General features: G+C 38.0%; 3 protein-coding genes and 1 pseudogene across 4 annotated transcripts; all 4 read right to left on the bottom strand.

Annotated features, from left to right (window-relative positions):
• Positions 1-4,271: 4,271 nt before the first annotated feature.
• Positions 4,272-5,677, bottom strand: LOC100247026 (early nodulin-like protein 1). Its single transcript, XM_010645879.3, has 2 exons — positions 5,271-5,677; positions 4,272-5,182 (listed from the first exon to the last, which is right to left on the bottom strand). Exons 1-2 carry the CDS (start codon positions 5,437-5,439, stop codon positions 4,326-4,328), a joined length of 1,026 nt encoding a protein of 341 aa, XP_010644181.1. The 5' UTR covers positions 5,440-5,677; the 3' UTR covers positions 4,272-4,325.
• Positions 5,678-9,353: 3,676 nt separating this feature from the next.
• LOC100241893 (protein DETOXIFICATION 19) lies at positions 9,354-12,405 on the bottom strand. 2 transcript variants are annotated; one of them, XM_002282511.4, is made up of 7 exons: positions 11,822-12,405; positions 11,150-11,694; positions 10,938-11,024; positions 10,789-10,845; positions 10,356-10,713; positions 10,121-10,276; positions 9,354-9,653 (listed from the first exon to the last, which is right to left on the bottom strand). In XM_002282511.4, exons 1-6 carry the CDS (start codon positions 12,101-12,103, stop codon positions 10,142-10,144), a joined length of 1,464 nt encoding a protein of 487 aa, XP_002282547.1. In that variant the 5' UTR covers positions 12,104-12,405; the 3' UTR covers positions 9,354-9,653; positions 10,121-10,141. The 2 variants fall into 2 exon arrangements, with proteins under 2 accessions (XP_002282547.1, XP_019072997.1); XM_019217452.2 differs by lacking the exon at positions 10,789-10,845.
• A 35-nt stretch (positions 12,406-12,440) lies between these two features.
• LOC100264179 (protein DETOXIFICATION 19) lies at positions 12,441-15,328 on the bottom strand. Its single transcript, XM_002282515.4, has 7 exons — positions 14,594-15,328; positions 13,853-14,397; positions 13,658-13,744; positions 13,502-13,558; positions 13,168-13,406; positions 12,967-13,085; positions 12,441-12,879 (listed from the first exon to the last, which is right to left on the bottom strand). Exons 1-7 carry the CDS (start codon positions 14,891-14,893, stop codon positions 12,745-12,747), a joined length of 1,482 nt encoding a protein of 493 aa, XP_002282551.1. The 5' UTR covers positions 14,894-15,328; the 3' UTR covers positions 12,441-12,744.
• Positions 15,329-16,644: 1,316 nt separating this feature from the next.
• On the bottom strand, positions 16,645-24,387 carry LOC100259002 (protein DETOXIFICATION 19-like; annotated as a pseudogene).
• Positions 24,388-24,424: the final 37 nt, after the last annotated feature.

Genomic DNA, 24,424 nt, shown 5'->3' with positions numbered 1-24,424 from the left:
TTAATAAATTATTTTTATATATTTCTTCAAATTCATTTTACTTAATTTTTTTCATTATATAAAGATTAAATACTTTTAAAATATATAAATTTCTAACTAATTTTAATTATAATTAATTTTATAAAAAAAAATTATAATGAAACCAAACATGAAAAAATAATTTTTTTTTACATTTTTTTCTTTTCTTAATACTTTTGGAACCAAACATAATCTTATGATTTTTATTTTGAAAATCTTCATACCAAAATATAATCATTAATTTTAAATTTTATTTTATTATCATCAAAGCCAAAATTAATTAAACTTTAGTTTCATATTTACCATATTTTTTTCTTTTCCTTAATGTTTATCGGGAAACAAATAAAACTATTAAAATAAAATAATTATAATAAGTCATGTTAATGGAGAAAAAAATTGATTTAAAGGTAAAATTGGAGTTGATAATAAAAAGGTTCATTTGAGTAAGAAATGATGTTGGGAAAAGTGGTGACACAACATACTTGAAGCCCCTAACTAGTGCCCTGCGGCATATTCTTGGCTCAGTGCGTTCCACCTCTACCTTCTCTACCAACTCTCAAGTTGGCTATAGCATTAATTTCGAACCCAACAAAACGGGGAAACAAAAATATTGACTATAAATTTTTTTTAATCTATATATATATATATATATTAGTATTTTTCGAAATCAATCATAGTATAAATATTTTAACTTAAAGTATCGTAACTCGTAATTGAACACGTGGCAAAGCATTTTAACAATCACGACAAAATTGTAATAAACGATGAAAATGATTCTCCTATAATATTACAATTTTGTGATATATTACATGATTTGTAGAAAAATTAGAAATATTGGTGCAAAATATAAAAAAAAAGGCAATCCAAGAAAATTTAGGTGGGATGTATGAATGCTTGAGGATTGGGATTGGCTCGATCCATTTCTTTCAATCCTAGAAAGTGCTTCATATTGAATGGGAAATTTGTGGACCTCACAATTAAATGTTGTGGAGGTATCTAGGAAGAAAGGTCTAATCTTCTAAATGACTTAAAAGAGACAAGTAAATTCCTCCTGTCCATCCATTATAGATGGACCCTGTTGCAACTATCACCGATTTTCCAAGAAAATAAAGTCTAAATGCAAGACTTAGGCATTTCTTTTCAAAAACTAATTTTTAAGAACGGTTTTTCAAAATACTTTTTTAATACTTTCTTTAATAAGAGTTTATTTAAAAACTTAAAATGTTGATTGTTTCTAAATATTTCAAAAAAATAGCTTTTATCTATAAAGTTTTATTTTTAATAATTTTTTTATTAATATTTCTCATAAAACAAGTGAAGATAGTTAAAATATATTATGAGAAAACACCTTCATTTCAAAATAGGATTTTGTTAGAGTTTGATGACCTGAATTCTATTTGGTCTGATCTAAAAAACTTGTAGTGTGACGTATGTGGTGAAGAAAAATTATAAAAAAATTTTAGGTGCATAATAGTAGCAAAGGGATTGGGTCAATGAACAATTTATGACCTTTTGCTCATATATAGATAGGTATGAATTTACTTTATTTATTTCTCTTATATATGTTGGTGTATAGGATTTAGGGTTATGATATTTATATTTATACAGTAGTTACCACCTCGAGCCCCAAGTCAAAGGATTCCTCATCAACAGTCCCCTCAAGTTCTATTTGGTGGTCTCAAACACTCTTTCTCGACAAACCAGACGAAACCCCCGAAAAATTTATGCAAGACTTGTGGGGCAAAGGAGCATATGAAGGAATTGGGGGACATACGCGAAAATTAGTATAATGAGAAGTTTTGCGTTGCGGATTCAATTATCTCCCATTTTGTACAAATTTTTTTGATATGGTAGATTTTTTTTTTCCTCTGTCCATAGTTTATCTTGTTGGCTATTCTAGTTCTTTTGTAACAGTTTTTCAAGATAATATGCATTTGAATTTTGAAAATAGTACCAAACAGGATATTAATTTCCAAGTGGACTTTGTATAATATTGGTCCCCCTTAGTAGTTGGTGGCTACATGTCTTAAACACAATTGTACAAAACAATAAATGTCCAAGGCATGACCCAGTATGGTTTTTGGCCTACAACTTTTAATATTTATTTATCAAAAAAAAAAATAAATGTCTAATTTTTCTATTAAAATTAATTAGTACTTTTAGTAGTATATTTGTTGATAATTGTCATCTTGATCAATGAGAATGCATCCTATATATGGATAGGGAGACTAATGATATAAATGCATCCACATTGATATATAGATTCCTTTTGGGCTTAGCTCTTAAGGGGTGTTTTCTATTACTTAAACTTGGTATGGATTTTTTTAATGAAGCTTTGATTTCTAAATATGATAATTCGACACGAAGGCCTATTTTTAAATAGATTCCCACTTGTGAAATACTTAATGCTAAAGGAAATTTCCTACTAGTTTCAAAGGTATCCTTTTAATATTGTGGATGTAAGCAAGAGTCATTTTAATGTGTTGTGGTGGGTGATGAGAGGTCATTTCATCAACAATTTCATAACACTAACCTTACTTTATCGATGAAAGAGGCTATTAAGTTTGGTGTCATCACATTAAATATTGTCGATACCTTTTTTTTTAAGGTATTTGATAACTTAGTGCCTACACTCTTTTATTGAATATCATTTGGACTCTTTAGAATCTAATTGAACTTCATGCGTCTTGATGAGGAGGACCTTGGTTTGATAGCTAGAATTAGAGACCCTAAAACGAGGATGACCCAAACATTATTGAGCTTATTTCAAATTTACTAGGAGAAATAGGAATTTTTCAAAGAAATAAGTGTAGTTCTTATGACATATTTCTACAATAAATCAACTAAATGTAGGCATAAGGACATTTTATTGACCCATATAACATTATATCATCTTAGAGGCCCAAATACAAAAGACACCATTTTATTTAATTCTTTGTTCAAAACTTTCTATAAATAAGCCTCAAGCCCTCCATTGGTGCCATAAAAAACTCTTAGTATCCGAAAGGTGAACCACTTTATTTTTATGATACAAATATCCTGATCTTTGTTTTCACAAAGAAAACCAGAAAACTTCAAAATAGAGGACTATCTTTAAATTAAACTATGTTTTTTCAAATTGTTTTTCAAAAAAAGAAAGTGAGATTTTTTTCTTCTCTGTTTTAATAGTGATAATTTATATATAGTTTTAAAATTCTTAGAAACAGCTTCTTCATTTCTCATTTATTAGGTTAGGTCGAGTAAACCCACTTGGGCATCCAAACCCAATTCCAATATTCTCTCAATCCACATATTGAGGCTTCTCATTTTTCACTCTTGATGCGAGAAAGTGTTGATAGATAACAATAAATTATTATGGAAAAAAAAAACCAAAAAAGAAAAAAACTACTTCGGTAATAAAGTTTGGACTCACATTTTATATATCACATTCCCAAAGCTTGGAAAATGTGAATTATTATAGGCTTCCTTCTAAATACATATATTTGAATTGGCTAGTAGTATTCTCAAGAACTATTTTAAGTGTTTATTTGGTTGGTGTTGAGTTTTTATGAAATCCCTTCAATTTAAAGTAAAGTAGCTTAAAGCAAGAGGAATAAATTCCTTCAGCCTTGTTTGCTTTTAGAAAAATTGGGAGGGAAAAAAATGAATAATAAACGAGAAAAAAAGTCTAGAAAAATGAAAAACAGATGTAAAGCTAGCAAGGCTGAAGGAAAATCTCTCTCTCTCTCTCTCTCTCTCTCTAATAAAATTAAATCACAAAAAACAGAACATAACAAAACAATTCCACTAACAACATAAACTAAAAATAAAAAATAAAAAGGAAGAAGATGGCATAAAGCCACATTAGTTGGTTTCACTTTTTGTGATTTTGGGTATCATAGAATTTTTTTTAATTTAATAGTAATTACCTTCATTTCTATTTTGGATGTCAATTTCTTTCTTTTTATATTTTCCATCCACTCAATTTGCTTTTTAATAAAAAAATTCAATTTTTTATTTTTATTTTTATGAAATGATATTCTTAAAAAAAATGAATGATTGATGCATGGGATAATGTTGAATTATATTGAAGGAAAATAAATTAAGAAAATAATATATCTTCAAGTGCAAGCTTGTCTCCCATATTTTGATAATAACTAATATTTTGCATTAAAATAAAAAAAATCAAATAATTAAAAATATGTCATATACAAAGATTTATCAATCAAACATCTCACCATCATCCCATGATAAAATTAGAATTATTGAAAAATAAAATAAAATAAAATAAAATGCATTTATAAAAAAAGAAATTAAAGAAATGAATGTTAAAACAAGCGGCCTAAAGCAATAATCAGTATTGTAATAACCACGGATGACAAGGTAACCGTTGACGGTGCAATAACAGTTGCCGATGACCGTGTCGGTGCCGGTGAAATGACGGCGGCCGGAGTAGAGGTCGAAGATGAAGGTGGGGTGGCGGGAGTAGACGTCGAAGGTGAAGGTGGGGTTGTGGCTGGAACAGGAGGAGACGAAGTGGGGGGTGAAGGATTTGGAGAAGTTGTTGGAGAGTTTGGCTGAGGTGACGGCGCCAATGGGTAATTTGCCGGTCCAGGAGAGGGTGTTGGAGACGGCGATGATGGAGGATTTGACGGCGCAGGAGAATAGGAAGGGGTTGGAGACGGCGACCAATACGAGGGCGCTGGAGAGATGGAGGGTGTGGGAGACGGCGACCATGGAGAATTCGACGGCGCCGGAGACTGTTCCGGAGAATGCGCAGGTGTAGGAGATAGCTCGGGTGTCTTCGCCGGTGTCGGAGCAACCGGAGATGGAGAATTCGGCGACAAGGCTGGTGGGAGCGAAGGACCAGGGGACGCCGACTTCGGCGGTGAAGCAGGTGCTGTATACGGCGGTGGGGCTGGTGCAGAGGCTTTAGGAGGCGACGCCGGAGGCACAGCTGGACGGGGCTTGAAATGGTCGGGAGACAAAACGACGACGATGAACTTCTGGCCATGATCGCAGCTGGTCTTATTTCCACTGATGAAGAAGAAGGGACCCGATCTATCAAACTTGAACTCCGATTCACCATCATCCATTTTCATTATCGGCTTCTCTGTATTACAACTGAAGTAGTCATCTTTCTCCACCACCAACACAGACCCCACCCCCTTCTGATACTTAAAAACTTACCCACAAACACAGAAAAAAAAATCATCAGAAAAAAATCATCAAATCCTTCATCAAAATATACAAGGCCAGACAAGATCACTTACAGAGAGTGTCATTCACTTGAAACCTGTTCCTCCCCGCCCACTGATTATACTCCTCAGAAGGGTTCTCCACCCACCCACCCTTTCCACCGACGATGAACTTAAACCCTTCACAGCAGCACAAAAACCCAGCAAAAACCAGCCACCACCGCATCAATCCATTAAACCCCATCTGGGTATCAAGGTATATATCAATCAAACCAGAAAAAGAAAACACAATCAATCAAAAACCCAGAAAGAGAGAGAGAGAGAGAGAATATCAAGGAATCAAAAGCTGATAGGGAGTGAATAGAATGGAGAAAGACTAAGGAAAGAGGTGAAATATATAGAGCGAGCGGGAGAAAGAAGTATCCGTTGTGAAAGAGGAGCGAAGAATCAATATGGAAAGGAAAGTGAAGGAAGACACCCTATACTTATCCTGCTTTGGCTCCATTTTTATTGATTTATCCACGTGGCATCCGTTTGTCCACGTGGCATCCATTTACGGACTCAACGGTCATATTACAAGAAACTGTAGAGCTGCATGAGTTGTCACACAATCACCTAAAAAAATTCTTAGTGAAAAATGCTAAACTCCCAATATTTATTGCTCCTCTTATGCCCGTTAACCAATTTTCAATTTTCCAAATTTTGGTTCACTCTCAAAATAATTATTCAAAATTATAATTTTTTTTTTATTTTTTAATAAATTTAATTTTCTTAAAAAAAAAAAATCCATGATTTGAAAATGAGACATTTTAAGATGCCACTTAGAATTAGCTCTATAATTGTGATTTTAGATGTGACAAAAAATAATTATCTTAAATAATTATAATTATTTAAACAGCACTCAAAATGCATATTTTATTGAGCCAAATAATGGGTTTCATCCAAAACTTCATTCTCTAATTTTCCTATGTGGAGCCCAATCATCATTATGACTTGTACAATTAATTAATTACAATTTTTAAATTATATTATTCCATAATTCAATATTTCTAAAACAATGGTAAAATTATTTAAGTATATTATTAACAAAATATAAACATATCCATTGTTGGTGAGTTCTTATTACTTTCCTTGTGGACCTTACTTTGTACTTTAGTTTATGAAATTACCTCCTCCTTTGTACTTTTTCAAAAAAAACTTATGATTAATAAGAATGATAAGGTTGATTGACATTTTTGTCGTGTGGGCCATCATGTCTATTTTGAAAAAAAAAAATCTAATATTTGCATAGAAATGATTAGGTTTATTGAAGATACATTTAAATTAAAAGGATAAAATAATTATTACTTAATAAATTCAATTAAACATAAAGATTAGAGTATGTTTGATAATTTAAAAAAAAAAAATTTAAAAATAGAAAATTGTTTTAAATTTTTTTTAACACTATTTGATTGTTGTTCTCTTGAAACAATTTTTAAAAACAAAGTGAAATAGAGAACAATATTTAGAAAATAAGTAAAAATTGTTTTCATTAAATTTTAAAAATAAAAGAAAAACATGGGTGATTTGATTATGTTTTTAAAAACAAGTTTAAGAAAACATAACCAAATGAGCCCTTAATTTCATTTACCTCTCATGAGGTTTTAGCTAAATATAATTTGTCTTCCTTGATTTAAAATTTTATCAAAGACTTCATTTATCAATTTTATTTCTAATTTTCATTCATCTCTCATCTTACTTAAAATAAGAAAGATATTTGATAAAATTTCAAACTTATAAGGATTAAATGTATTTAGTCCAAATATTCAAAAAGTGAATGAAATTAACTCTTAATCATAAATATCATTTTCTTGTAATTTTAGATTTTCTTTTCTTTTCTTTTCTTTCTTTGTATTCACTTTTTTAAAATTAAAAATAAAAAATAGTAAAATTTCACACATTTAAAATTACCATAAATAAGCACTTTTCCAACGTTATGCAATAAGAAGCTAGCAACTACTGTTTTGGCCCAATCTCGGTCCATTAAATAAAGCCCAACCATGACCCATTTGGTGTTCCTTCTTGGCTTTGGGCCAGGCACTAGCACTAAATCCAACTGTGAATCCTACAAAACTTGGGATGGCAAGGGTTTTTTTAGGTACCCGCCTAGTCCTGGCCCTAATAGGACGGGTTTGGGAAAAATATAAATGGGGTAGGGATAGGTTTGAGAAATTTTTTAATACTCCAACGGGTTCGAGGTGACTTCTAATTTGATTTTATCCTGCCCTGTTGTGCCTCATCCTTATCCTATTATATATAATATTAAATAAAAATTATTTTAATTGATTATTTTTCATTTTTCATAACAATAAATTACAAATATTTATAATATTTATAAATTTTATAATTAAAAAAATGAAAATAAACAAAAAAAAATTGAAAAAAAAAAATTAAACGGCTGAGATGGGAATTTCGTACATCTGGCTTGCTCGCCCACCTTACCTTAATTAAATTTTTTTTTTTGGGTGAAGATAGGAATATATATACAAATAAATGGGACGGGATTGGAATGAGGTGAACTATTTCAAACCCGCGCTCCGTCATCCTTATACAAAACTATTGATACACATATTAGTCTTTATCAAAATGATGAAACCAAATAACCTCCTAATATACACTTTATCAATGTATTATGCATTTATGTGCAATGTAAAAGTTTTAAAATATTCTCGATCTTTTTAATTGTTGCTTAAAAAAAAAACCTAAAAATAAATTTATTTAAAAAAAAACAATTAATTTTCAAAACATATTCTAAAAAACCTATCTTCTAAAAGCTCATCAAATGTAAGTTAAAGCTACTTTTAACAACAGTCATCAAGCAGAACCCTAAATTCTATCTCATGGGTCAACACTGTATATAGGATGATTGTGATTTGAAAAGCAAATCAACATCATAATAAAAAGAAATCCATGCGATCTAAATATGTTATTTTATTTTATACATTGGTTACATTAGTTGACCAGAGAGAGAAGGAGATGAAATTGGTCAAAAAAACTTGTCCATGCACCAAACCTATTTGTGCCACGAACTCCAACTTCCTAATATATGACCAAAAAAAATGATTTAAAAAAAAAAAAAAAACCTAATAATTGATGATGAGAATGATACAAGGAGTGGAAATGCATCACTCTCATGTCACTGCCTTATACTTCTTAATAGTTATTTGACGCTTGATAATCACAGAGAGGATCACACTGCTCCTTGCAGGAAGGTGGGGTGGAGCCTTGGATGACCATGCATTTTCTCCAGCATTCTGCATAGCAATCTGGGTCCATGCTGCTTCCTGCAACCTCATCTGAAGAAGCCAACACCGCCATCATTGAGATTATCAGCAGTACTGCCATCTTCTTTGCTGCCATGGTTCTTGTCTTCACACCTTTGATATATATGTAATGTTAGAAGGGTTTTGAATATATACAGTGAGGATGGAGGAGGAAGGGCTGGTTTTATAGGAGTTGGGGTGGGCTGGGGTGGCTATTTTTGGGTTACATGAATTGAATGGATTGTTTGAGGAAGTTGGGTTGTGGTGGGGAGGAAAGTTTGGGTGATACTCTGAAAAAATACATGGGGATTTTGAAGTTGACATTGGGAGTAAAGTTTGACCAGAAATAAGAGGAAACTTTCCCTGCTTTTATGACCAACTAAAACAAAATCTGAGATAGTAAAGAAAACTGGTGACTTAAAATAAAATTTGCAATACAATCCTTTGAGTGAAATGCAACAAAAAGAAGGAAAATACATTGAACCGACCCCATTGTCTCCACTCTGTAGGATCTATGAGATCACCTCAAGGGCGCCTTCAACATCTAAGGTAGTGAATTGGCCAAAGACAAGTGAAAGTTAGAATGATATTCTAACTCATAAAACAATTCAAACTCAAGATCTTTAATGAAATCTTTATTTAACAAAATTTTAGATATCAATTTAATCTAAAAGTTTAATTTGTCAGGTAGTGATAATAACTTGTAAATTTAAAAAAAATTCATCTAAAGTTTAACATAATCAATTACACATGACTTAATAGATAGCCATCACATATAGAATGAGGATGGAGAAATTGGCAATAAATATCAATACAATTGTAGAAAACATAGAATTAAATATGCATATTGCAGAAATTATAAACAAAAAAGCTTCATTTTATTCATCAATATTCAAATCCTAGGGCTGGGAGGCCATGAGGTCAACCCTCCATGCATACAAATTGGTTGTAAATTAATTAGAGATTAATGGATCTTGTGCACACTTGATAACTGATTGGTGCAAAGGCCATTGCATTCTGTGTTACAAAGCTCTGCGGTTACGTGCTTCAGCTTCATGCAAGTAGGGAAGCATGAATCATAGCAGGCCTTCTCAGAAGCAGTGCAACTTTGCTGCGAGCCATTTCTCTGAGTTCCGGTCTCGCGCCTTCTGAGCCCCTGGAGGATAGTAGAGTTAGCTAGCTAGCCTTGAATGCAATGGAGGATATGGAGAATATGCCGGTGCTAATTATAAGGGTTTACGGGGTTTGTGGCTTTGGGCTGAGAGACATTTGTTTGTTTGATTAACTTGTGATGAAGAGGAAAATATGGTGGAACTTACTGGGGTGTGTGTTGACTTTATGTCATATTTTAGTAAATAATTGTTACCTTAACTACCTTGTTCTGTCCTAAATTTCTCATCAACCAAACAGCTTTCTGATTCTTTTTATAGTTTCTTCCCCATTTGGGATTCAAACACATTGTTGATTATATCAGTAATCAAGCTTCTCAAATGCACATGCTTCCTAATACCATCTATCATCATATTAGCCTTTGAATCCATAGGGTTCTTGTGGCTTTAAAATGTGCTTACCCAGTTAAGAGAAACCCACCACATATATAATGTCAGAAAATTCTTTCCTTACCTGAGGTGGGATATCATAAATTCAATTAACCGGCTTGGGGTTTTCTTTTTCTTGGTTCACAGAGAGCTCCACTCTTGTCCATTTGGTGTGCAGTGTGATCAACATAAGACTCCCAGCTTGGCATGAGAGACCACATATTAGGCCTATCCACAAGCCCTGCACCAGAACAATAGAAACACAAAAAATCACAAAGTGCCTGCTTTGCTAGTCTCTACTAATTCAGATTGCTCATCACCTTGACATGTAGCTCCAATTTAAACCCAAGAAGGATGGCAATTGGCACACCAATGCAGTAGAATGTAGCTAAGTTGATGTACACAGCCAAGTGCTGCCAGCCACATCCTCTGGCCACCCCTGAAAAGACACCTTGTGCATAGTCAATTAGTATTGAGATTGCAAGCAGGGGCACCATGGAGGCATAGTCCTTTATTATGACTCTGCTATCACTGAAGAAGCTAGCCCAGATGTTGTGACCAAGGGCTAGGACTACAACAACTAACACAGCAAGGAGGAGAGCAAGCTTGAGAGTGACAGCCATGGCGGTCTTAGCCCGGTTGGGATTGCAGGCTCCAAGCTCATTTGACACCCTTGTGCTGTTGGAGCAAGTACTCATGTTTATTTGATGGGATTAAACATTGAATACCAGGAAATTTAGTATAGGAACTGACCTTGCTGCTGCACTGAGGCCATAAGAAATCATGTATGCTATATTTTCTGTGTTCACACTGAGGATAAAGTCCAAGAAGAGAGGGTGGAGTCAAGCATTGAGAAGAGGTTTATAAGAGTTACGATCAGGAGAAAAGGGTTACAGACTTACCACATCGCGATTAATGAAGTAGTAGTTTCTGAATTTGGCATCAGTCCAGCTAAGAACACTAGAATCTCGAATGCCCAGAACTCCAAACTGGCAGAATGCAAGCAATGAATAAGGAAAATGGTAAGGAAAATCCAAGTTTTATGAGACCAAAACCTGGGGTTTTAGGCTTTTTGCCCAAAGAGAATAATGATAGAGAAATTGAGACGGTTTACCACACCATTGCAGCAGAGGGAAGAGCCAATTTCAAGTTTGTTAGAATATAACTGAATGACTCGAAAGAAAATCCTTTCCATGTATGCTCAAATTTCTTGGCATAACTCATATACAAGGCTAGCATCAGGACTGATATCCACAATGAAACCGAAGCTGCCAGCGCTGCTCCCTTGTAGCCAAGAACTGTCCAATGAACCAGAACATATGCAAAGCCAACATGGATCACTAATGGGAGCAGTGAGCATACGACAAGAGGCAACACGATGGACTGTGTCTGAAGAAACCTCAAAATGTTTTGCAGGAAGCCATATGCAAAGATTCCAGGCACAAGATACTTCATGTAAAGGGCAGCTGCTTTTGAGATGTGTGAATCTTGGTGAAGTAAGATCAAGATTGGTTCTGTGTAGAGCCAAAGAATGGATATAAAGATAGAGAAGAATAATGATACGAGGCAAGAGGCTTGAAGATAAATCCCCAACATTCTATACAGTTTCGCACCATATCCTTGCCCACATAGTGTCTCCAGTGCACCACTCAGACCAATCTACAAGAAGAAAAACAACAAATTTTGTGGCTTGGTCTATTTCATCTGTTCACAGTAAGTGAATTAAAACCGAAAAAACTTGAATCCCCAAACCATTGATGGGTGCAAGCTAGATGGGAAAACAGACCATGAAAGCCAAACCAGTGACAGTGGCCCATGAGTTGGCAAGGTTGGAGCCAGCAAGCTCAAGGTCCCCCAGGTGGCCAGCGAACATGACAGATACCAGAGTGATGGAATAGTAAAAAACATTGGAAAGGATCATTGGAAGTCCAAACAAGAGCTGCTTTTTGGCCTCCTCTACATCCAAAACTCTCTTCCACCACCTCCCGTCCCTCCTTTCTCCTCCATGATCATCATCAACACCCTCTAGCAGAGGACTAGCATCTGCACAACTAGTATTCTCAGACATCCCTTTCTGTATAACCTCCCTACACTTCTTCAAGCCCTCTTCCTCATCATTTGTGATTTGTCACATCCTCTAGTCCTCTTTCATCTTCTGAGATGGTTTTTTGGGAGAACTGGTCAAAAAGGACAGCAGAGAGCCTTTCACCTGATCTGTAGATTCCAATTATGTGGTGCACACAGATTTAGGACACATGGATGGTATGCATGTTGGATTGAGAATTTGTCTTGTATTTTGCTTTGCTGAAAATGGGAGAAGCCCTTTAGTCAGTCAAAGATAAGTATGCTTGATATGCTGAAAATCATGGACAAAAAATAGAAGAAAGAAAGAAAGAAAGAAACAATCAATCAAACCAGATGTTCCATCATGGACCCATTGTAGGTCTTCTCTATTGTCACTATTTAGAAAACAAAGTTTTCCAAAATTTATTACATTTATGACAAATTCGATGTCCTTTTCTCAATTTTGACCTTATTGCTTCTGGATAGGGCATAGTTGCCCATTGATCCTATATCTATCTATTGTCAATAGTATCTGAAAAAACTGCAGCTGATATTACTTAATCCTTGTTCTTGATCAACAGAGCAGTGAACTGAGCTCCAACATTTAATGAGACTCTATTTGGTTTATCTGCATATGTTCATCAATCAGTTAATCAGCTCTGGATTTTCTTTTTCGCAGCTCACAGAGAGCTTTATGCTTGTCCAGTTGGTGCGTAGTGTTATGAACAACAGACTTGCAGCCTGGCATGAGAGGCCACAGATCAGTCCTATCCACAAGCCCTGTGTCAGCACAACAGAGTCAGAAAAACTTGGCATTGGCATTAGTTTGGATTTATTCAAGTCAGACAGTTACAATATCTGTGTTACCTTAGCATATAATTTCAACTTAAAGGCGAGGAGCACTGAGATGGGCATGCCGATCAGATAGAACGTAGCCAAGTTGATGTACATGGCGATATGCTGCCAGCCACATCCTCTTGCCACCCCTGGACCAACAAAAACCAGTTACATCCAAGAAAAATGGAGATACAAATAGTGATCAATGGGGAGGATAGGGATGATTAGTACCTGAAAGGACACCTTGTGCACTATCTAATAGTATTGAGGCTACAAGCAGGGGTGTCATGTAAGCAAAATCCTTTATTATGACAGTGCTATCACTGAAGAAGCTAGCCCAGATGTTGTGACAAAGGGCTAGGAGTAGAACAACTACAAGAGCAACACAGATGGAGATCTTGAGAGTCACTGCCATAGCGTGCTTGGCTCGGTCCGGATTGCCTGCTCCCAGCTCATTTGATACCCTTGTGCTGTTTCAGCAAGTTGGTTTTATTCAATGGAATGAATTACAAAAAAGAGGCATCAGAATCAGAAAGATAATAGATGATTCTACTGCCTGACTGACCTTGCTGCTGCACTGAAACCATAAGCAATCATGTATGCTATAGCTTCTGTGTTCACACTGAAAGATTCAGACCAGAAAGACTAACGGGCTTGAATATTTTGATCAGGTTAGAACAATTACAAACCAGGTAAAAAAAACAGACAGACTGAAACTTACCACATTGCTATTAATGAAGTGCTTGTTTCTGAATTAGGCATCAACCCAGCTAGCAACACCAGAATCTCAAATGCGCAGTACTCCAAACTGGAAGAACACAATAAGATCTATGACTCAGTATTGTGAAAAAAGGTAGGGTTTTAAACATCCCAGAAAAAATATCAACTGAATAACAGAAGGTTGAAGGCACCTTACCACACCATTGCTGCAGAGGGCAGTGCTAATTTCAAGTTTGAGAGAATGTGACTGAATGATTCAGATGAAAACCCTTTCCATGTATCCCCAAATATCTTAGCATACTTCACATAAACAGCGAGCATAATGGTCGAAAGCCATAGTGAAATGGAAGCTGCCAGTGGGGCTCCCTTGTAGCCAAGAGTAGTCCTATGAACCAAAGCATATGCAATCCCAAAATGGATGAGTAAAGGGAGGCCTGAGCAGACTACAAGGGGCCAGATAACAGACTGTGTCTGGAGAAACCTCAGAATGTTTTGCAGGAAGCCATATGCAAAGATTGCAGGCACAAGATACTTCATGTAGAGAGCAGCTGCTATGGAGATCTCACTGCTTTGATGAAGAAAGATCAGAATGGGTTGTGTGTAGAGCCAAATGATGGATATAATGAAGGAGAAGAATATTGTAATGATGGAAGATGCTTGGAGATAGATTCCCAACATCCTATACAATTTTGCCCCATATCCTTGCCCACAAAGGGTCTCCAGTGCACCACTTTGACCAATCTACAACAAGAAAAATGAGCTTGATCATTGTGTAGGCCTTCTAATTAGGGTAGCTCAATTCAAACCCAACTAGACAAAAAGGTCGGTTTGTCCAAAAAAAAAAAAAAGAAAGAAAGAAAGCAAGAAAAATAAATGAATATTAAATTATTAATAAATTCATTCAAAGAAAAGTACTTCAAAAAAGAGAGAGGATCACCATAAATGCGATGCCAGTGACAGTGGCCCATGAGTTGGCGAGGGTGGCGCCGGCGAGCTCGAGCTCACCTAGGTGGCCGGCGAACATGACTGAAACCAAGGTGATGGAGTAGTAGAAAACATTGGTGAGGATCATTGGGAGGCCAAACAAGACTTGCTTCTTGGCCTCCTCCACATCCAGCACTCTCTTCCACCACCACCACCTCCCACCCCTCCTTTCTCCTCCATCACCACCACCCACAACCTCCAACAGAGGACTAGCAGTACTTGAACCACTGTTATCATTCTCAAACATCCCCATATCAATATATATTTATTCTTCCTCTTCCTCTTCCTCTTCCTCTACTTCTGCAAGTCCTCGTCTGCTACTTCCTCCACTCCTCTCCCTTGGGTTTCCCGCAAGGTGAATGACATAATAATATCTCAAAATACTCGATTGCTCTATGTATGGATAGAAAAACCTATACCTAATTTTCAAACAATCCATTAACTACTAGTCAAAAGATCCACCTCGACTCCAAAACGTGCTTCAAGCTATAAACATGCTTTCGTCTCATATGGGAGTGTACCCAAAAAACAATTCAAAAGAAAAGCAACTGGCAAAAGAGGACAGGAGGGAGAGCCATAATTTAAAGCCAGCTGATAATCGTGTACAAAGTAATCTGATTGTGTGGTGGAAGTTTTTGGGTTTCTGGTTTCTGGTATTTTGCTTTAAGGCAGAGAATAAACAGAAAAATAAATAGCCTGAGATTGCATTCATGAGGGATTTATTTCAGAACCAAAAATATTATTCAACAAGTCAAACCATGGGCTATAATCAATCGCACTGAAGTCATGGGCTATGACAAACTATTGAGTATATAAAAAACTTAAGAAATGGGATTTGACTAAGCCATGGCTATGACTTTGGAGGGCATTTTCGTCCCTGATTCTACATATTAATTTTTTTTTTATTTGAGTTTTCAAAACAAATATTTACAAAAATAATTAAAAACCATTTTCAAAAATTATTTTTTACAACTATTTTAAAAAGCATTGACCAAAAATTTGGGAGTCTTGTGTGATTTGATCACACCCGGTCCACCACCATCTCTTCTGAGTGGGGCTTTCTTGGGACAAAAGAGTCAAAATAAAAACTCATGGGGCAACAAGCTTATAAAGAGCAAGTCCTTATCCAAAATTTGGAATGTATCTGTTTTACATTAAAAGCAAACAAAGTGACCCATTCAATTTAGTGACATAATCAAAATAATTTAATTGTAATTTTCACTCTAATAATTTTTTAAAAAAAAAATTATATAATCATAGATAAATATTTTAATTTTATAAAATGATCCAAATTCATATTTCACGGGATAAACTAATAAAGAAGAACTTATTTGATAGCAAAAGTCTACTTATGAGTAATTTAATCTATTATGTTTTTATTATAAATGTTTTTAAGGGCAACATTTGATCCAACCTGATCCAATAAAATGAGGAATATGAACAATTATGAGAGTTAAAACTACCTAGAAACTGCTACTATATATCATAAAGAAAAAAACTCTTTTAATCGAAAGAATTCGATTTTGTAAGAAAGGTTTTTTTATTTGATTTTTTTTTTTTTTTGAAAACGAAAATTTAGGAATTTGTATTGTGAAAACCGAGTGATTCTCAAATTTTTATAGTTTCATTCAGGATGAAATATAACTTCAAAATCTCATTAGACCGTAGAATAATAGGTAATTCTTTAAAAAAAATCAAATGACCTTTTTGTTATAATTGCCAAAAGTAACCATGTTTCTCAACAGAGAACTGTCACTAGCCTTTGTTTGGTTTATATCCACCAATCAATTAATCACCTCCCCATTTTGGGAAACTTGTGTTTTGATGGGCCATTTGGGAAATATATGATTTTTCAAACTCAATTTTATGAAATATGATAACCAGCTTTTAATATGGAAAGTAATATTGTTTTTATACACTTTGAGTCGGCTTCATTTTTTGTGCTGAGATTGCCCTTCGGGTCTCCATGTCAAAGTTTATTGATCTATTTCCCAAATGGTCCCATCAAAACACAAGTTTCCCCCTTTTTTTTCGCAGGCTCATAGAGAGCTCTAGTCTTGTCCATTTGGTACATAGTGTTATGAACAACAAACTTGCAGCCTGGCATGAGAGGCCACAAATCAATCCTGTCCACGAGCCCTATGTCAACACAAGAGAGTCATAAAAACTTGGCATTGATGTTAATTTGGATTGATTCAAGTCAGATTGTTAACAATATTTGTGTTACCTTCAAGGATGAAAATATCAGTAATCACGGATATATTGGAGATATATCGACAGATATTTTGAAAAAAAATATCGATAAGCCTAAAATTGATCGAAATTTATAAAAATATAAGAAAAACTTTATAAAAATGTAATTAGAAGTATAATGATATTTTTAAGTTGTTTTATTAAATAATTTGATATATGTATAATATGATTTATCATATTTGATAATAATATTATATGTATCGATAAAAATATAAATTTTATAAGTGTATATTTATTATTAAATTACATCTAATATTATGATATTTGATTGTAATATGTCTAATTTTAAAATATATATTAATATTAAAATTATGATCCATTTAATTCAATTTTATTAAACAATATAAAATAAATTATGATATATGTATAATTTTTAAATTTTTAATTAATTATTAATGATATTAAAAACATTATGAAAAAAATTATATAGTTTTTATATTTTTGGTAATCAATTAAAAGAAAATTTTGCATTTAATTATAAAATAATTATAATTAGTTTGCTCTTTAAAATATTTTTTTAATATTTTATTTATATAATGAGTTTAACTATATATATTTAGTGCATATTATATAATAAGGGTAAGTTTGCCCGGATGGTAAGTGGGTATGGGTTGAACCCCAAAGGTTTGGGGTTCAAATCTCCTCAGCACCAAAAGGAAGGACCTTTTTTCAGGCACTGTAGCGCGTTTGACTACTGTTGACCCGAGAAAAATCGCTAATCAATTTTTTGGAATTTCTCCCGAAACCGATATTTCTCCATGAAATATCGTATTGATATTGATACCCTCCAATACACGATATTTTCCTCCATGGTTACCTTAGCATATAGTTTCAATTTAAAGGCGAGGAGTACTGCGATGGGCATGCCATTGCCGATCAAATAGAACGTAGCCAAGTTGGCCATATGCTGCCAGCCACATCCTCTTACGGTCTTACCACCCATGGACCAACAAAAATCAGTCACATCCAAGCAAAATGGAGATATAAATAGTGATCGATGTGGAGGATAGGGATCATTAATACATGAAAGGACACCTTGTGTACTGTCTAATAGTATTGAGGCTACAAGCAGGGGTGCCATGTAAGCATAATCCTTTATTATGACAGTGCTATCACTGAAAAAGCTAGCCCAGATATTGTGGTAAAGGGCTAGGAGTAGAACAACTGCAAAGCAAGACAGTCGGTGATCTTGAGAGTCACTGCCATGGCGTGCTTGGCTCGGTCCAGATTGCCTGCTCCCAGTTCATTTGACACCCTTGTGCTGTTGCAGGCTTACAGCAAGTTGGTTTTATTCAATGAGATGAATTATGAAAAAGGGAATCAGAAAGAATCTCATATATGATTCTACTGCCGGACTGACCTTGCTGCTGCACTGAGACCATAAGCAATCATGAATGCTATAGCTCCTGTGTTCACACTGAAAGATTCGGATCAGAAAGACTAACAGGCTTGAATATTTTGAGCAGGTTGGAACAGTTACAAACCAGGAAGGAAAAAACACAGAGACTGAAACTTACCACATTGCTATTAATGAAGTGGTTGTTTCTGAATTAGGCATCAACCCAGCTAGCAAAACCAAAATCTCAAATGCCCAGTACTCCAGACTGGGAGAACACAGTAAGATCTATGACTCATTTTTGTGGAAAAATGTGGGGTTTTAAGCATCACCCAAAAAAATAAGTCAACACTTACCACACCATTGCAGCAGAGGGCAGTGCCAATTTCAAGTTTGAGGGAATGTGACTGAATGATTCAGATGAAAACCCTTTCCATGTATCCCCAAATCTCTTGGCATACTTCACATAAACAACGAGCATAATGGTCGACAGCCAGAGTGAAATGGAAGCTGCCAGTGGGGCTCCCTTGTAGCCAAGAGCAGTCCAATGAACCAAAGCATATGCAATCCAACAATGACCCAAATCTGTAGGGACCCCTCCCCTTGGGAAACACGTGGCACGCAGCTCATAGTGACGCGTGGCACGTGTTATCAGCCGGACCATCATCATCTGGATTCCCCTAAGGATATGCATGGTGCAGTTATCCTATCCGGACCGCCTCAAGGAAAGGCAAACGACGTTTCAGCTTCTCCTATCCAAGGAAGAGCAAACGACGCTGGCAGAGCGTAGACATCCGGATAGTCTCCACAACACATCCGGATAATCAGCATGAGCCATCCGGATATAAATCGTCTGGATGGTCAATTAAAGTAAAGCAAGTCTTACACGCAATCACAACAAGCAACCATGGCCCACATCCCATCACCTGCAGAGTGAGAAGACAAGAGGAAGTGACAGCAAGTCACTTCCCACGATCATTCTACATAATCACTTCCCACGATCTCTGACAGCCGCATCACCTACCATGGTCTCTGACAGCCATTCGTAGGATGATAGTGTTCCTACTGACACCTATTATCATCATCACAACATAAAATATCTCCTCACCATTAATGAAAGGAGCAGTACCCCTGAAGCTGTATATATATGCCTTCACACGAAGAAGAAAGGGATCCCCTGGTAATCTCTTGAGACCTAGTAAAAGGCCAACTGATTTATATCTCTCTCTCTTACCATGGCTAACAAAACCATCGGAGGGTGTGTCCGGACACCCTGTCCGGATGCCTTTTGTAGGTACAACCGCTGAATCAAGAACCCTTTATGTGTTGAGAATCGCGTGTCCATCCATCTAGCAGCAACGTGGACCACAGGATACGCGAGGTGACAACATTGGCGCCGTCTGTGGGAATCTTTATTTTTTATTTTTTATTCAGTCACTAGCAAAGATGGCCACACCTTCCCAAAGTCGATCATCTGGTAGAGAGGAGGAAGATAATCACGAATGGCGTCAGGCCATCGAAAAAAGACAGTTGGCGAGCGAAAAACAGCTAAGAGTTCTCCTCCAGGAGACGGAGAGATTAAGGGAAGAAAACGCTGTGTTACGCATTCAAGCCTCAACGTCAGGTCCTCCTCATCGTCAGCGTTCAAGAGGCCAGGTGGCAAACTCAAGGCTAGAGCCAGAATCAATATATCTTGGGTCAACAAGAGCTGTCCCAGGAGCATACAACGCAAGGCCCCATGAGCCACGCACACCCATGCCTCGAGCTCCCCTTGAGGAAAGCTCAGATTCCACTAATTTTTCAGCAAAAAGACAACGTGATAGAAAATCACAGTTGTCAAGTTCTATGCGCGCAAGACTAGGCCCACAAGAGCTTGGGAGATCAAGGCCACCAGTAGCCACAACCCGGGTACCACACCCCGATCCTATGATCGCTCCCATGGTGCAGAACGTACCTCCGCATCGTGACCCCATGGTCACCCCAGCGATGCGGAACGTTCACTCACACCTAGCGGAACGACCAGCTGGGAGAAACCTCCCAAACGAGCCACCCATTGGCTCCATCAGCAAAAGGCTGGATGACATGCTCTCCACACCCTTTTGCTCTCATATCACCCATTACGAGCCCCCAAGGGGATTCCTCGTACCAAAGTTTTCCACATACGATGGGACCAACGATCCCTTTGATCACATCATGCACTATCGACAGCTCATGACGCTCGATATTGGCAACGATGCATTGCTATGCAAAGTATTCCCCGCCAGCCTTCAAGGGCAGGCCCTCTCATGGTTTCATCGCCTACCTCCTAACTCTGTTGACAATTTCAGGGACCTCTCTGAAGCATTCGTGGGACAGTACTTGTGCTCCGCTCGACACAAGCAGAATATCAGCACCCTCCAGAACATAAAAATGAGAGACAACGAATCCTTGAGGGAATTTGTGAAACGATTTGGCCAAGCCGTACTCCAAATAGAGGTTTGCAGCATGGATGTTGTCCTACAGATCTTCAAGAGAAGCATCTGTCCAGGCACTCCATTTTTCGAATCGCTGGCCAAAAAGCCTCCTACAACGATGGACGATTTGTTCAGACGTGCTAACAAATATTCAATGCTTGAAGATGACGTACGTGCAGCCACTCAGCAAGTTTTGGTTGCCGGACGGGCTTCTAGAGATAACGCGGACAGACATGCCAAACCTCCGGATCGGCCAAAACCAGTTGACCGAAGGCAGGACGGGCCGAGTCGTCCGGATAGGCCGCCCATCACACTCCTATCTGTATCATATGAAAAACTTCTCCCAATGATCCAGGGGTTGTCCGACTTCAGGTGGCCTAAACCCCTCGAAACGAACCCATCCATAAGAGACCGCAGCAAGAAATGCGCCTTCCACAAAGACCATGGTCATACAACAGAGACATGTCGGTCCCTCCAGTATCTAGTTGAAAGGCTCATCAAAGCAGGACATTTAAAACAATACCTCCGCTCAGATACTGGAGGAAGGGACGCATCTCAACATCATAACTCTGGGGCCCCGAGGGCCCCAGTCGCCCCCAAGGCTGTCATAAACTATATCAACGGGGGCCCATCTGACGAGGAATACGATTCCAGGCGGAAAAGGCAGAAATTGCTGCGAGCCGCGTTAATACGCGAACGCATTAATTCCATCCGGCCGGGTCTCACTGGAGAGGGCCCTCGCCCCATAGATGGGACAATCATTTTCCCACCAGTAGATCCCACTCGGACGCTACAGCCACATCGCGACGCCCTCATCCTCTCCCTAGAAATAGGAGATTTCGATGTAAGACGTATCTTGGTCGACCCAGGCAATTCAGCTGATCTGGTGCAAGCATCAGTCGTTGGCCATATGGGACATAGTCTCGCAGGTCTCGAAAACCCCGGACGAATCTTATCCGGATTCAACGGGTCATCAACCACATCCTTAGGAGACATTATACTGCCGGTCCAAGCTGGCCCAGTCACTCTCAACGTGCAATTCTCAGTGGTACAAGAGTTATCACCCTTCAATGTTATCTTGGGACGCACATGGCTTCATTACATGAAAGCCATCCCTTCCACATATCATCAAATGGTGAGTTTCCTCACCAACGAATGGCAAACTGACTTATATGGCAGCCAGTTGGCCGCTCGACAGTGCTATCAAATAGCACGAGAAGCGGGAACTAGCCAGGAGGATGCATCCCCCCCTGAGCCCAGCCATACGCATGACCAATAGCAATTATTGAGTCCGGCGGACAAGGATCCCCCGGCAGCAGATCCCTTACAAACAATCCAAATCTCAGAAGAGAATGATCACCTCACAAACATCAGTTCCCTCATGACACAAGAGGAAACTCAGAGCATACAAAATATCCTTCAAAACAACCATGACATCTTCGCATGGACACATTCGGACATGAAGGGAATTCATCCCTCTATTGCCTCTCACAAGCTTAACATCTTTCCAGCAGCCAGACCCGTTCGACAGAAGATTAGACGCTTTCATCCGGATAGACAAAAAGTTATCCAAAATGAAATTGACAAATTGCTGGAAGCCGGATTCATCAGAGAAGTATCTTATCCGGATTGGTTGGCAAATGTAGTGGTGGTACCAAAGAAAGAAGGCAAATGGCGAGTCTGTGTTGATTACACCAATCTCAATAACGCATGTCCAAAAGACAGTTTTCCCTTACCACGAATAGATCAAATTGTGGATTCCACTTCCGGGCAAGGAATGCTCTCTTTCTTGGATGCCTTCTCCGGATATCACCAGATTCCCATGTCTCCGGATGACGAAGAAAAGACAGCATTCATAACACCACATGGCCTCTACTGCTACAAAGTCATGCCATTCGGACTCAAGAATGTTGACGCCACTTATCAGAGATTAATGACTAAAATCTTCAAACCTCTAATAGGCCACACGGTAGAAGTGTATATTGATGACATTGTGGTTAAAAGCAAAACCCGAGAGCAGCATGATCTTCACTTACAAGAAGTTTTTCATCTCTTGCGAAGGTATGGCATGAAGCTAAATCCTTCTAAATGCGCCTTTGGCGTGAGTGCTGGCAAATTTTTGGGATTTATGGTCAGCCAAAGAGGCATAGAAGTCAGCCCGGATCAAGTCAAAGCAGTCATGGAGACACCTCCTCCCAGGAACAAAAAGGAGTTACAACGCCTCACAGGCAAGCTCGTTGCGTTAGGACGTTTCATAGCCCGCTTCACTGATGAGTTGCGACCCTTCTTCTTGGCGATACGAAAAGCTGGAACGCATGGGTGGACGGACAATTGCCAAAACGCGTTGGAAAGAATTAAACATTGTCTTATGCATCCACCCATCTTGAGCAGCCCCATCCCAAAGGAGAAGCTATACATGTATCTGGCTGTCTCAGAATGGGCAATCAGCGCCGTTCTATTCCGCTGCCCTTCACCAAAGGAGCAGAAACCTGTCTACTATGTCAGCAGGGCATTGGCAGATGTAGAAACCAGGTATTAAAAAATGGAGCTAACAGCCTTAACTCTTCGAAGTGCTGCCCAAAAGCTCCGCCCCTATTTTCAAGCCCACCCAGTGATTGTACTGACCGACCAACCCCTTCGTAGCATTCTGCACAAACCAGATTTAACTGGGCGAATGCTACAATGGGCCATCGAATTGAGCGAATTTGGAATCGAATTCCAACCCAGATTATCCAAAAAAGGCCAAGTAATGGCCGACTTTGTGCTCGAATATTCACGAAGACCCAACCAGCACCACGAATCAAGTGAACAGGAGTGGTGGACACTACGAGTTGACGGAGCCTCACACTCATCAGGCTCTGGAGTTGGGCTCTTACTACAGTCCCCAACTGGGGAACATCTGGAGCAAGCCATCCAGTTGGGATTCTCCGCGTCTAACAATGAAGCAGAATACAAGGCCATCCTGTCCGGATTGGACCTCGCCCTTGCTCTATCCGTCTCCAAACTCCGGATCTATAGCGACTCGCAACTAGTGGTAAGGCACGTCCAGAAAGAATATGAGGCTAAGGACGCACGCATGGCGCGATACTTGGCCAAAGTAAGAAGCACCTTACAGCAATTCACCGAGTGGACAATCGAAAAAATTAGGCGAGCTGACAATAGGCACGCTGACGCTTTGGCCGGCATAGCTGCCTCCCTCCCTATCAAAAAAGCCATTCTACTGCCCATACATGTGCAAGCCAATCCCTCTGTCACAGAAGATTCCACTTGCAACACCATTGAGGCAAACCAAACGGATGATCAAGAATGGACGCATAATATTGCAGAATATCTCCGGGCAGACACTTTACCCGAAGATCCTAAACAAGCACACAAAATTCGAGTGCAAGCTGCTCGTTTCACCCTGATCGGGGGACACCTGTACAAACGATCTTTCACAGGGCCTTATCTTCGCTGTCTTGGGCATTCAGAAGCCCAGTATGTGCTAGCTGAATTACATGAGGGAATATGCGGAAATCATACGGGAGGACGATCCCTGGCACATAGAGCTCATTCACAAGGATACTATTGGCCAACAATGAAGAAAGACGCAGCAGCATATGTCCAAAAGTGTGACAAATGTCAAAGATACGCTCCCATTCCACATGTGCCATCAGCAGCATTGAAATCGGTCTCAAGCCCATGGCCTTTCGCGCAGTGGGGCATGGACATAGTGGGACCCCTCCCAGCAGCACCTGCCCAG

Source organism: Vitis vinifera, chromosome 19 (genome assembly GCF_030704535.1).
Source record: "Vitis vinifera cultivar Pinot Noir 40024 chromosome 19, ASM3070453v1".
Lineage (NCBI taxonomy): Eukaryota > Viridiplantae > Streptophyta > Magnoliopsida > Vitales > Vitaceae > Vitis > Vitis vinifera.
This window is presented reverse-complemented; position numbering and strand designations above follow the sequence as displayed.

What these genes read in the sequence shown, in the direction of transcription:
- LOC100264179 (XM_002282515.4), bottom strand. Translation starts at nt 14,893, where the DNA reads ATGGGGATGTTTGAGAATGATAACAGTGGTTCAAGTACTGCTAGTCCT. An exon ending in TCACTGGCATCGCATTTATG is followed by an intron (nt 14,398 to 14,593) that starts GTGATCCTCTCT and finishes TTCTTGTTGTAG; the next exon opens with ATTGGTCAAAGTGGTGCACT. An exon ending in TGCACAAGGTGTCCTTTCAG is followed by an intron (nt 13,086 to 13,167) that starts GTACTAATCATC and finishes TTGTTGGTCCAG; the next exon opens with GGGTGGCAAGAGGATGTGGC.
- LOC100241893 (XM_002282511.4), bottom strand. Translation starts at nt 12,103, where the DNA reads ATGTCTGAGAATACTAGTTGTGCAGATGCTAGTCCTCTGCTAGAGGGT. An exon ending in TCACTGGTTTGGCTTTCATG is followed by an intron (nt 11,695 to 11,821) that starts GTCTGTTTTCCC and finishes TTCTTCTTGTAG; the next exon opens with ATTGGTCTGAGTGGTGCACT. An exon ending in GGCCTCAGTGCAGCAGCAAG is followed by an intron (nt 10,714 to 10,788) that starts GTCAGTTCCTAT and finishes TTGCTCCAACAG; the next exon opens with CACAAGGGTGTCAAATGAGC.
- LOC100247026 (XM_010645879.3), bottom strand. Translation starts at nt 5,439, where the DNA reads ATGGGGTTTAATGGATTGATGCGGTGGTGGCTGGTTTTTGCTGGGTTT. An exon ending in TCAAGTGAATGACACTCTCT is followed by an intron (nt 5,183 to 5,270) that starts GTAAGTGATCTT and finishes TTTGTGGGTAAG; the next exon opens with TTTTTAAGTATCAGAAGGGG.